The following is a 13650-nucleotide window of genomic DNA, read 5'->3' as shown; positions in this document are numbered from 1 at the left end:
ATTTGACTTGGAGCTCTCAGGATCAAGACCAAGTTCTTGACCAGAAACAAGTTGTCCAGGTACCTTTGGGTTTCCCCCACAAAGGTGGTCCTTGCTTGGTCAAGCAGCCACCTTTCTTACCTTTTCCTTATTAAAGGAGGGAAGCCATATCCCAGCCTTCTGAAATCATGGTATGCCTTGTTTCAGGGCTGAAGACATCTCTGCAGATATTTTAGCCTAATTTGGGCTATCTGGGCTGAGAGAATCCTGTGATCTGGCACGTTGTAGGCTCAGCTGTGCCCAGTGTTACCAGGAAGCTCAGTGATCCTTTCTGGTCTTCAAAGTACATTTTAGTCCTCAGGAGTCTTTTATCCAGCAAAGTCCTCTTTGGAAAAGCAATCCTGGGGCCCAGTTATTCTTGTTGATGGGACTGGTCAATCTCCTCTGGGTCCTTCTGTTGCATTTTTCTGGAACACATAACTTCAAGAGCAGACCTCTACCTGGGAGTTAAAAGTCCCTTGCAAAGATAGTAATTGTGGGTGTCAAAAATGTTCTTCAAACTTGAGCAAAACAAACGAACAAAAAACACCTTACCTTTATATCTATGTGAGGATTTCAAATGTTGTCATTAGGATCTGACTTTCCATCTCCATATTTTGGCTCTTCTTCCCCTTCTTATTTGTAACAGTTTCACCATATGCAGCCACAGTGATCACAACCAGGTCTGAGCTTCTGGGATTCTTCTTGAGACTTTCTGTTTGAGACCTCAGAAAGAGAGAGACTGCTTTTCTCCTAGTATGCATGTCAGTCCTTAAATAAATGCCCTAACCAAAGTAGGGATAAAAAAATGGTGAACAATTAAAGTGTTATGTGCTAGTCACGGTTTAATACTTTATTTACATGTATTAATTCATTTAATCTCTCCACGAATCCCATGAAAGAGGAATTATTATTATTACTATGTACATTTTACAAATAAGGAAATTGAGGTACAGAGAGATTAAGTAACTTGTTCAGGGTCATATAGCTTTTAATTGGTGAACTGATGTTTGAACCCAGAGAGTCCAGCTATGGAACACATGCTCTTGACAGTCCATTATACTAGGGAAGCATATAACAGATACCTGGCATATGATGGATAGCATATAATGGATGAAGATGAAATTTTCTAAAATCAAACTTTCTGTTCAGACAAAATTAATAGTAATAGAGGCCCACTAATCTATCCTTTAGATTTGGGTTATACACGTATAGATCACTGAACTCCGATCCTTCATCATCATTTTAAGGAAAGTATTGGTCTGGATGAGGGTCAGAAATACACAACATACATACTACTACCACTATTGCTGTTTCTATGGCAGACATTGTTAATTGATCACCACATGATTTGTCTTTTAAATCTGGATATAGGCGTTCCTGCCGCTCGGCCAGAATTCTAAGGCTTTCTGCAGAGATTTGAAAAATGGCAACAAATGAAAGTATCAGCATCTTTAGTTCAGCATCCTTGGCTGTGGAGTATGTAGATTCACTTTTACCTGAGAACCCTCTACAAGAACCATTTAAAAATGCTTGGAACTATATGTTGAATAATTATACAAGGTTCCAGATTGCAACATGGGGATCCTTGATAGTTCACGAAGTTCTTTATTTCTTGTTCTGTTTACCTGGATTTTTGTTTCAACTTATACCTTTCATGAAAAGGTACAAAATTCAAAAAGATAAACCAGAAACCCGGGAAAACCAATGGAAATGTTTTAAAGTACTTCTCTTTAATCACTTTTGTATCCAGCTTCCTTTGATCTGTGGAACTTATTATTTTACAGAGTATTTTAATATACCTTATGATTGGGAAAGAATGCCAAGATGGTATATGCTTTTGGCAAGATGCTTTGGCTGTGCGGTGATTGAGGACACCTGGCACTATTTCCTACATAGGCTCTTGCATCACAAAAGAATATATAAATATATCCATAAAGTTCATCATGAGTTTCAGGCTCCATTTGGAATGGAAGCTGAATATGCATATCCTTTGGAAACTCTGATTCTTGGAACTGGGTTTTTCATTGGAATCATGCTTTTATGTGATCATGTCATTCTCCTTTGGGCATGGGTGACCATTCGTTTGATAGAAACTATTGATGTCCATAGTGGCTATGACATTCCCCTGAACCCTTTAAATCTGATCCCTTTCTATGCTGGTTCTCGGCATCATGATTTCCACCACATGAACTTCATCGGAAACTATGCTTCCACATTTACATGATGGGATAGAATTTTTGGAACAGACTCTCAATTTACTGCCTATAATGAAAAGATGAAGAAGATTGAGAAAAAGATGCAATAAATATCTCCTCTCCACCATCCTGAAAGCACACACCTCCCTGAATTGAAGCAAATAGTTAACCTTGCTTCTGCGGAGCAGAAATAAACCTGTGTCTTGGCTGCTAAGTGATACAAAGAACATTTAACAACCTTTAATTATCTTCCTAGCGGAAACTTTTTCTACTTTACATAAAAGTTCTGTATGTGTAGAAATAAGTAAATCTATAACGAAGTATGATTTTCGTGAGGAGGTTGTTAAGGCCATGTTGTAACCTTACAGAAAGGTTCTAAGTAGTGGAAGAAGTATCAGTCTGTCTTTCCCCCGTAACACCAGAGGCCTGAAGCTAAGATGGGTCTTTAAAATCTTGTAAATATATAGTGGCCATTTCAGTATCTCTTAGCAGGGTGTTGGCCTCATATTGAACTTTAAACATTTTCTAGAATTTGCCTAAACATCCAAGTATCATGGGTAGAACCGTATGGATCGACAGTGAGAGTGAGGCGGCCAAATCCGGAATAGCCCGCCCCAAGAACTTCCACTCTGGTCCTGAGCTGACTGGTTTGGGGTGATTCTCCTTCTTTGAGAAGCCCTTTCAGATGGCAATGTGCTACTGGTATCTATAAATCAAGGCGTTTCCGAATTGTCATAAATGGGATATTTTAGTCTAAAGGTTTTCGGGTTACTTGAATTTTTTTTTTTAAAAATTGAGCTTTATTTCTGCTATTTACCCTTTCATTTTTGTATATCAAGTTTTCATTATACTTAAAACTGTATCTTGAAACATTGTGAACTGACTTGCTGTATTTGCACTTTGAACAATTGAAATAAATGTGATTTTTTTTGTCTGAAAAAAAAATAAATCTGGAAATAAATAAATAAATAAATAAATAAATAAATAAATAAATAAATAAATCTGGATGCAGCCTTAGGATCTTTTCAACACACCAATCCAGGCAGCCTTACTAATTGGACAGAGTTTACTAGTGAAAAAGAAACCTGTTGCCATCCTAGGATTAAAAGATTTCTAAAGATATTTCCAAGTCTGTCTCAGAATTCTGAGGCTGCTGAAATGAAAGACTTTTGATAAAAAAGCATAATCACAGAAATGAACAAAGTGCAGTTCTAAGAATTCTTTAAGAATTCTCTCATCTATGCTCCAGTTCATTCTGATGAACTGTTTGATTTTTTTCTATCCTATTTTTCTTGTTCTCTTTTAATAAGAATAGAAATAGTGGTAACATACCATAAACCTCTCCTGCTCAGATACATTTACACCCACTGCATTCCATCAGGACAGCTGAAATAAGCCAGCAATCTAGAAGGGTCCTAGGACTCAAATATAAAGCCACCAATTTTTTTTTTTTTTTTAACCTGGGGATCTTGAAAAAAATTCTTTACAGGGCATGAACCTGTTCTTAGAGCCCTGGGTGTTACACTCTTTCACTTTCATTATGAGGAAGTTGAAACTCAGAGCAGTTAAGAGATTTTTCTAAAGTCACACAACTGAAAGTAGCAGAATTGGGTCCTAGACCTCAGGCTTCTAGCAACAAACCAACAAATATCTAGTGAGCTTTTTCAGTCCAGGCTATGTGCTAGAAGCTAAGGGTTTAGAAAAGGTTCCAGTGTGTCTATCCTGGAACAAGGATAGACTTTCTAATTGGCAAGATCTGAAGAATAGAAAGCACTGATGAGATTTAAAAAAAGTAGGTGCTCTGTGAATTCTGAAGTTACCTTTAGCTGGTAGGCATTCTGAGGTCATGCTTTCATCCTCTTTGGGGTGTGTTCCCTTTCAAAGCACACCTAACCTATAGATCTGGAATAAAAAGTTTCAGAATATGCCCTGTGGGAAGAGGGAAAGAAGAAGGATGAGTTTTCTAACTGGGCTTCATGAAATCTCATGCCTCTTCCCAACTTAGGAACTTGAGGCTTGTGATTCTCTGGACTTGGCTTTCTCCTCCTCACCCTTCTTTACTCACTACTCTAACTCAGCCTTTACATTCAACCCCAAGGTCCCTTCCACAGGAAGGTGTTCACTGATGGCCACCTCCCACCCTGCCCTCATGTTTGGTTCACCTTATGCTTGTGGTTTTGTACACCTCATCTGTGTTATATTCCTGAAGTGACCGATCATTTAATAACTCTTTCATGATGTGGAGAACAAAAATAAAATAAATTTAGAAAAAAAAATACATATCCTTATAACTTACAGCCCATTGACAAGTCCTTGAGACAGGCAGAGTGACCTTCCTCTAGGAATTCAACTTCCTCAATGTTAATACTTTGCTAAGGGCAAAAGACAACTTTAGTTTAACATTAGCCCAACCTCCAGGATCCTGTTAAGTCTCCTTTAATATATTAAAGTTCCTTTGGTAACTTCCTTTATCTCCCCTCCCCCTCAAGATACATGTTAGCAATTATCCTCCAAGCTTATGGCCCACTGATATCCATCTGAAGGGTCTCATGACTAAGGTTTTATTAGACAGTATTAATGACCTTTTTCTAACAACAGCTAGCCCCTCAACGTCCTGGAAATCTTGCTTCCACATTCCCTAGAGACTTAACTATTCCCTAATCCCCTCCCAACTTGAAAGTATATAATATAATCAGCCACTCTTCACAACCCAAGTGCAGCTATTTCTGCCCATGGATCCTGTCCCCATGCTTTAACAAAACCACCTTTTTGCACCAAAGATGTCTCAGGAATACTTTCTTGACTGTTCATTCCTGAACTCCAATGTTTTCTCATTATCTCACACTGGAATGCAAACTCCTTGGTGGTTAAAATATGTCTGTCCTTCTTCTATTGTATCCACAGACTTTAGCTCAGTACTTTTCCAAGAGTACCTCCTCAATGTGTTTATTAAGGGAGTAAAGAGAGAAGGAAGAGAAAAGAGACATATATACAGCCTAAGGTCTTAACCTTAATAATAATTATGAAAATAAGACTAATATTTATTAAGCCATTACATCCCAGGCTTCTCTCATATCCCCAGGATGTAGAATTCACCATCCCTATTTTACAAATAAGAGATCAAAACCCAGAAAGGAGGGACGCCTGGGTGGCTCAGCAGTTGAGCGTCTGCCTTTGGCTCAGGTCATGATCCCAGGTCCAGGGGTGGAGTCCTGCATCGGGCTCCCTGCGAGGAGCCTGCTTCTCCCTCCGCCTGTGTCTTTGCCTCTCTTTATGCCTCATGAATAAATAAATAAAATCTTAAAAAAAAAAAACAACCCAGAGAGGTTTAGGAACTTGCCTAAAGTCACTCAGCTATTAGGTGATACACTGAGGATTTAAACTCCATCTCATTCCAAGGTTCTTTCTGGAGTCTCTGTTACCCCAGAGCAGAGTTTCTCAATGTTGTCTTTACTGCAGAGCCCTTTGTTGTGGAGGCTCCTAGGTGCACAGTAGGATGTTTAGCAGCATCCTTGGCCTCTACTCACAGATATCAGTAGAACCCCGCACACATCAGTTGTGACAACCAAGAATGTTTCCAGACATGGCCAAATGCCTCCTAGGGACAAAAAATCATCTCTGACTGAGAAGCACTGCCTTAATCTGCCATATCCTTAAAAAAAAAAAAGGCAAATAATATTCACTCTTTTTCAAAAACAGGTTTTTTTCCTAAGCCTTAAATTTACCTTAACCTTGCTTTGCTGAATTCAAATTAAGGATACTTTCAAATCTGGTGAACTCTTCATTGGTTATACTCTATCTCATTAGACATTTCAGAAACTTGACAGGCTGCCCCCTACCCCCAGCCTCCTGTCATCTTTGAATCTGAAAAGAAAGCCTTGATTTCAAGAGAAGGCAAACACAAAAGTGATGGCTCACCCTTAAAGGGGGAATTTTTGACTTGTTGTCAGATTATCCCTTTTTTGTTCATAGCAGTAAACAGTCCAAAGATAATTGTAGAATTAAATGTGTCATTAAGTTTTGTCTTTTCCATCTAATTTTATATGCTTATTTTCACTTACTGCAAAGGTTTTTTTTTTTTTTAAAGCCGAAATGTTTAAGACATTTTCTAAACAAACTATATTAAGAATGAGGAAGATGATCTATAGTAATAGAGAAATTGGTGACACCTGGTGGTGGACTGTATAAAACTTCTTAGAGTTTAAACAGGGTTATTATTACTATTTTTTAAGAATAATCTGTGCTATTTCAGTCAAGTACTATGAAGTATTTTTGGCTCACAGCTGTTTTAATAAGCAGGGCAGGAATGTATAATTGTAAAGAGTTTAACTTAACTATGGAATTCAGAATAGCTAATACAACCCCCCGCCCCTATGTAAAAGCTTTGTACAGGCAGGAAGAGGCATATCCATATGCTTATAAGACCTCCATCAGGAACTGGTTTGGGCTCTGATAATCAGAAAGTGGACCGAGGATGGCTGTAGAATGGCCCACCAGGAGAGGATATAACTCAGACATGGTTGCTATAAGGGAGGGACCAGTGAGAGACCTTTGCCTGGTGTGGCAAAGGATGTAGTTGAGAGAGACCAGATATACCTAATAACCATCATCATAGCTACCTTTCATTAGCTTCTCTGCTGAAGTTCAGCTTGAAATATCCAGGTAATTGTCTCGGTCGTGTGTGTACCGATAGATGGTGGTAATTAGAGGTCACTTCACTAGTCCCAGGCACTCAGAATGCAAGCTGGCTGCCTTAGAGGTAAATGCTTCTCTTGCATTTACAGAGAATCTACACAACTCTGAGGATTTTGAATCCTAGGCTGATTGATAATTGGTATTTCCCTACCATCACTCCTGTCCCTGCCTTTTGCTGATGAGCATTTCCTTTGACTTGCTGTAGCTGCTAAAATTAGTTCCTCTAGGACATGCTTAGAAAACCTGCTCCTGGAAGATGGTTTAATTCCAGGATGGGGACTGAGCCCCTAATATGTGCTTTGCATTGTCCAACGTCTGGGCTATAAAGGCAACTGAGACACAGCCCTATGCTCAGGAGTAGACTTCCAGGGGGAGACAGTGACCATATCAGTATTGGGTTCAGTGCTATGGAGACAGAGCAAGAAGTACATATGGGACATGAAGGAGGACAGGGCCTATAGAAGCCACCACACCTGGAAGTCCATGAGGTTTTCAGTCTCCTAGAATTTGCTTTAACCAGAGTCCTAGGAGTGGTCTTACCTTTGGGAAACTGTTCATCTGAGGGTTCTTCCAATATTGGTAGCCTTAATCCAAGTATTCTCTCTCTCTTTCTTTCTTTCTTTCTTTCTTTCTTTCTTTCTTTCTCTCTCTCTCTCTCTCTCTCTCTCTCTCTCTCTCTTTAAGTAATCTCTATGCCCAACATGGGGCTTGAACTTACAACTCCAAGATCAAGAGTCACATGCTCTACCGACAGAGCTAGCCAAGTGCTCCAACCCAAGTATTCTCTTGTCACACACAACTCCCTCACCCTTCTGACCTTGCACCTTCCATCTGGACCTCATTTCCTAATCTTTAAAGGCCACTTTCTGGGCCTCACTCAAGGCCACAATGATAACTTCCTTCCTTATGTCTCATTTAACAATAAGTAGGAATTTTGGAAACAACCTAAATGTTTGACCATTATAATTTGGTTAAATATATCATGGAATAATATGCAGTGACAAAAAAATGATGACCTAGAAAACTTTGTGGAAAATTCACAATATTCAGTTAGGCAAAAAATTCGATTATAGAAGAGTGTGTATAATATTTTCCAGTGGCCACAACCATAAATTGCTGCTTTAGTATGAAACTAGAAATTAATTACCTCAGGAAATTACTGAGTAGGAGGAAGATCATATACAGTAGGATTCCAAAAACACAACACACACACACACACACACACACACAAAATGGAATAAAAGACTTATGAAATATTCACCAAAATGTTACCAGTGATCACCTCTGAGTATCCAGGAACATGTAATATTTTATAACCTAGAAAAGTTTATTTATAAAATCCAGCCTCAAGGCAATCCAGTAGAGAAAGGATAGTTTTTTCAACAAACAGTGCTGAAGAAACAACATTTACATGCAAAAAAATGAACCTAGACACTGACTTATACCTTGTACAAAATTTAAGTCAAAACGGATCAGAAGCCTTAATGTAAGATGCAAAATTATATAATTTCTAGAAGAAGACAAAAGAGAAATTCTAGGTGACCTGGGGTATAGTGATGACTTTTTAGATACAACTCTGAAAACATCATGAAAGAAAAACATGGAAAAGTTGGAGAAAAACTTACGCTCTGAAAGATACTGTTAAGAAAATGAAAAGGCAACTCACAGACTGGCAGAAAATATTTATAAAACATATATCTGATAAAGGTCTTGTATCCAAGATATAGTTTTTAAAAACTCTAAAACTCAAAACAGTAAACAACCCTAGCTATATAGACACCTAGCCAAGGAAGAGATGCAGGGAAAATGAACATATGAAAAGATGCTAAACATCAGATGTAATTAGAGAATTGCAAATTAAAACAACAATGAGGTAGCACCACATACCTACTAGAGTAGCTAAAATGCAAAACATTGACAATATCCAATGCTGGTGAGGACCTGGAGAAACAGGAAATTTCATTCATTGATAATGGGAATACGAAATTATACAGCTACTCTGGAAGACAGTCTCTACTTACAATCTCTACCCTGGAAGAGAGTTCGTCAGTCTTTTACAGAGTTAACCCTGGTCTACTATACAATGAAACAAGTGTGCCCTAGATATTTACCCGAATGAATTGTAAACATGTATACACACACACAAAAAAATTGCCCACAGATGTTTATAGCAGATTTATTCACAATTGCTAAACACTGGGAACAATCAAGATGTCCTTCAATAGTTGAATGGATAAGCAAACTGTGGTACATCCATGCAATGGAACTTACTCAGAAATAAAAAGAAATGAGCTATCGAGCCACAGAAGACATGGAGGAAACTTAAATGTATATTGCTAAGAAAAGAAATCAATCTGAAGAAGTTATATACGATATGATTTCAGTGATAGGACACTGTAGGGAAGGCAAAACTATAGAGACTATAAAATGATCAGTGGTTGCCAGGGCTTCCAGAATGATGTGGGAGAAGGAGGAAAGGAGGAATAGGTGGAGCATAGGAGATTTTGAGAGCAGTGAAATTATTCGATGTGGTACTAAAATGGTGTCTACATGACATACATTTGACAAAACCTGTAAAATGTATAGCAGGAAGGGTGAACTCTAGTATAAACAATGGACTTCAGTAAAAATAGTGTATTAGTATTGGTTATCAGCTGTAACAATGTACCACACCAATGCAAGATGTTACTAATGGGGAGAAATATGTTTTATGGTGGAGGGAGACGGTAGAGAGGAGGAGCTGTGGGAACTTCCTGTTCAAGTTTTTTGTAAACCTGAAACTGCTCTAAGTAATAAAAGTGCACTTGTTTCTTAAAAAAGAAATCTGGATTCCAATAAACTCTTTGAAGATTCTCTTCTGACAGTTGGCCCTAGTGGATGACCCATTTGGCCTCTTAGCCCGTCACTTCCAGTGAGAAGCGTTCCTGAGAAGTCAAGTCCTAAACGGTGGGAAGTCTAGATGTTTAGTCCCTTCAGAATACTGAAGTAAGTGGGCTGCTTGGCTGTCCCAGTTGGTAGAGCATGTGACTCTTGATCTCGGGATCATAAGTTCAATACCCATGTTGGGTGTAGAATGTACTTAAAAAATAAAAAATAAAATGGTTGAGTTAATTTTTAAAAAATATCAAAGAAAGTATCGGGCAGCAAGGGAGGAAGATGTTTGGCTTTCTCAGTCATTTCTTCTCTCCTTTTTTTGTACATCTTTAAATAATCAAGTTGATGACAATAGAGCAAATTTCTAGGCAGAAAAATCTGGCTGCCTTTGGAGTCAAATGCCTTCTGAATACTTTTCAGAGGTTTCAGACAGCTTATCACTGCCATCAGCCTGAGGTAGAAGAACCATTAGAGAACTGTGGGCCAGACTCTAATCTAAGAGTTACATACACGCAGAGGTAGTGTTATTAATTCCATGTATAGCTGAGGAAAACAGCAGCTCATGCGCTCTGACTAGTTTGCCCAAGGCCACACAGCTAGTGAACACATACAGTGACATTGCAGAGACTGGTGATCACCCCCTCTACTCTGTTCAGAAAGGCTTCCCAGGAATGGGGAAATTTCAGAATCCAGTAGTCCCACCACATACCAACTCATTGTCTATCTTACATCACCTCCTTCAACTCTCTCTTTGCATTGCAGCTTCATCAGTGTACAAAGAGCAGTGGCCATATGGGCGAATGTTAGAGTACCCTCTTCTCTCTTTTGGGGGAGAGAAGCACTGTGAATGCTTTTTAAGGCAAATGAAACAGTCCCTGTCCTAGAATTCTTGCCTCATGCTTTTGCTTGCAAATTCCTTAAAGACAAAGACTTTTCTTGGCTTCATCTTGGTTACCTGGTCAATGCTGTTAGGTGCTTAGGTAGTGCTCAGTAAACTTCTGTTTAATGAATGATTAGAATTATACCTCTGTCATAACAGTTATTTCATGCTGACCTATTATCATAGTTTATTGAGCACATTTTTTATTAATACCCCAGGGAATCATGATGGGGTTCAGCAGTGAACAAGATAGGCAATGTCCCTGTTCAGGTGATATTTGCATTCTATTGGAAAGAGAAAGGAAGTAAGCAGATTAATAAATTTTATAGTGCATTTAGCTTTTTAAATTGAATTTTTATTGAGATAATTGTAGATTCACATGCAATTATAAGAAATAATAGAGAGAGATCTCATGTACTCTTTCCCCAGTTTTTCCCAGTACAAACATCTTAAAAGATTATATAGTAGAATATCATAACCAGGATAGTGATGTGGATACAATCCACCTGTCTCTTCTGTTTTCCCCAGTTTCACTTGTATGTACTCATGTGCATGTGTGTGCACATGTGTGAGTGTATGTCTACTTCTGTACAATTCTATCACATGTGTAGGCTTGTGTATTCACTACAGTCAAGATAGAGAACAGTCCGTCACCACAAAGATTTTTTGTGTTGCCTTTTGATAACACATCCACTTCCTTCTTCCACCTTGTCCTTAACTGCTGGCAACCAGTAGTGTGTCCTCTTTTTCTGTAATTTTGTCCTCTTAAAGAATGTTATATAATGGAATCTCATGGTATATAACCTTCAGGGTTTGGCTTTTTATCTTCACTCAGGCTTTCCTTCATATTCATCCAGGTTGTTCTAAGTATCAGTAGTTCAGTCCTTCTTATTGCTGTGAGGTAGTCAATGGTATAGATGAAGCATAGTCTAAGAATTCACTCATTGAAGAACATTATGTTAACAGCTGTGCTGAATGAAACTGCTATGAACATTTGTATATAGGTTTTATGTGACCATAAGGTTTTTCTCTCTATATTTTATTATAAAATATTTCAAAAGTACATCAAGGTTGAAACATTTTCAGTGTGATATATCCACCACCTAGATTCTACCATTAATTTTTTAGTGAATAGACTTTATTTTTTAAAGAAATACTAGGTTTACAGATAAAATTGACCAGATAATATAGAGAATTCCCACATACCCTTTCTCCTCTATGTAATTTGCCGTGTTATTAATATCTTGCATTGGTATGGTATATGTTACAATTGATGAACCAATATTGAATTATTAACTAAATTGAATTATTAACTAAAGTTTAGAGTTTACATTACAGTTCACTCTGTATTGCACATTCTCTAGGTTTTGTCAAATGCATAATATCATGTATAGACTTTTATAGTATCATACAAAATAGTTGGGATCCCTGGGTGGCTCAGTGGTTTAGCGCCTGCCTTTGGCCCAGGGCGTGATCCTGGGGTCCTGGGATTGAGTCCCACGTCGGGCTCCCTGTATGGAGCCTCCTTCTCCCTCTGCCTGTGTCTCTGCCCCTCTCTCTCTGTGTCTCTCATGAATAAATAAAATCTTAAAAAAAAAAAAACAAAAACAAAAATAGTTTCATACCTTAAAAATCCCCTGTGCTCCACCTATTCATCCCTTCCTTCCTCCCCACTGGAGCCCATGGCAACCACTGATCTTTTTTTTTTTTTTTACAGCTTTTTTGAGATATAATTAACATAACCTTGTGTAAGTAAAAGGTGTACAATGTGATGATTTGTTACACATATATATTGTACAATGCTAACCAAAATAAGGTTATTTAACAGATCTATGACCTCACAGTTTTCAACCACTGATCTTATTACTGTTTCTACAGTTTTGCCTTCTCTACACTGTCCTATAGTTGAAATCATAAAATATGTAGCTTCTTTAGACTGGCTTCTTTTCAATTCTCAATATACATTTAAGGTTTCTCCATGTATTTTGTGGCTTGATAGCCCATTTCTTTTTATTGCTGAAAAAGTATTACATTGTTTGGAGGCACCACAATTTGTCTATCCATTTAACTACTGAAGGCTCTTTTGGTTGCTTCCAGCTTTTGGCAATTATGAATAAGGCTATTATAAACATTTGTGGGCAGGTTTTGGGGTGAACCTAAGTTTTCAACTCATTTGAGTAAATATCTAAGGTCATAGTTGCTAGATTGGATGGTAAACTAGGTTCAGCTTTGTAGGAAAATACCAAACTGTGTTCCAGAGAAACTAGGTTCAGCTTTGTAGGAAAATACCAAACTGTGTCCCAGAGTGACTGTCCCATTTTGTATTCTGCTGGTCAGTCAATGAGAATTCCTGTTGTTCCACATCCTCATCAGCATTTGTTGTTATAAGTAATAATGATAAAAAAATTTTTAAGCTTAAAAAATTTTTGAACTCAGTTCAGTGGGTTTTATTATTATTTTCTTAATGAAGTCCATCTTATCAACTTTTTTTCTTTCATAGATTGTGTTTTGGTATTGTACCTAAAAAGTCATTACTAAATCCAAGGTCACTTAGAAACATTTTCTCCTATGTTATATTTTAAAAGTATTATAATTTTGCTTTTTATATTTAAGTAAATAGCCTATATTAAGTTAATTTGTGAAAGTTGTAAGGTATGTGTTAAGATTTTATTTTATTCTTTTTTTTTTTTTTTTTGCAGGTGGGGTCTGGTTGTTCTAGCACTGTTTGTTGAAAATACTATCCTTTCTCCATTTAATTGTCTTTGCTACTTTGCCAAAGATCAGTTGACTATTGATATGGGTCAATTTCTTTATTCTGTTCCATCTGTCTGGTTGAATAGTCTTTCTCCCATATCACACTGCAGTGATTATTATAGATATTCTTTTATCAAGTTGGAGAAGTTCCTTTTTAATCCTCGTTTGCTTTAGAGTTCTATTTATTTATTTATTTTTAGAGATCAGGGGAGGGGTAGAGGGAGAGGGAGA

The 13650-nt window shown here is 37.7% G+C and overlaps 2 protein-coding genes across 2 annotated transcripts in view; both read left to right on the top strand.

The window, feature by feature from the left end:
* SYNPR (synaptoporin) overlaps positions 1-13650 on the top strand; it is a 295671-nt gene that overhangs the window by 47136 nt on the left and 234885 nt on the right. The gene's annotated exons all lie outside the window — the stretch shown is intronic.
* LOC129521360 (methylsterol monooxygenase 1-like) lies at positions 1407-2375 on the top strand. The gene has a single exon (XM_055342697.1). It carries the CDS (start codon positions 1445-1447, stop codon positions 2243-2245), a length of 801 nt encoding a protein of 266 aa, XP_055198672.1. The 5' UTR covers positions 1407-1444; the 3' UTR covers positions 2246-2375.

This window comes from Nyctereutes procyonoides, unplaced genomic scaffold (genome assembly GCF_905146905.1).
Source record: "Nyctereutes procyonoides isolate TBG_1078 unplaced genomic scaffold, NYPRO_anot_genome, whole genome shotgun sequence".
In the NCBI taxonomy this organism is placed as follows: Eukaryota; Metazoa; Chordata; class Mammalia; order Carnivora; family Canidae; genus Nyctereutes; species Nyctereutes procyonoides.
This window is presented reverse-complemented; position numbering and strand designations above follow the sequence as displayed.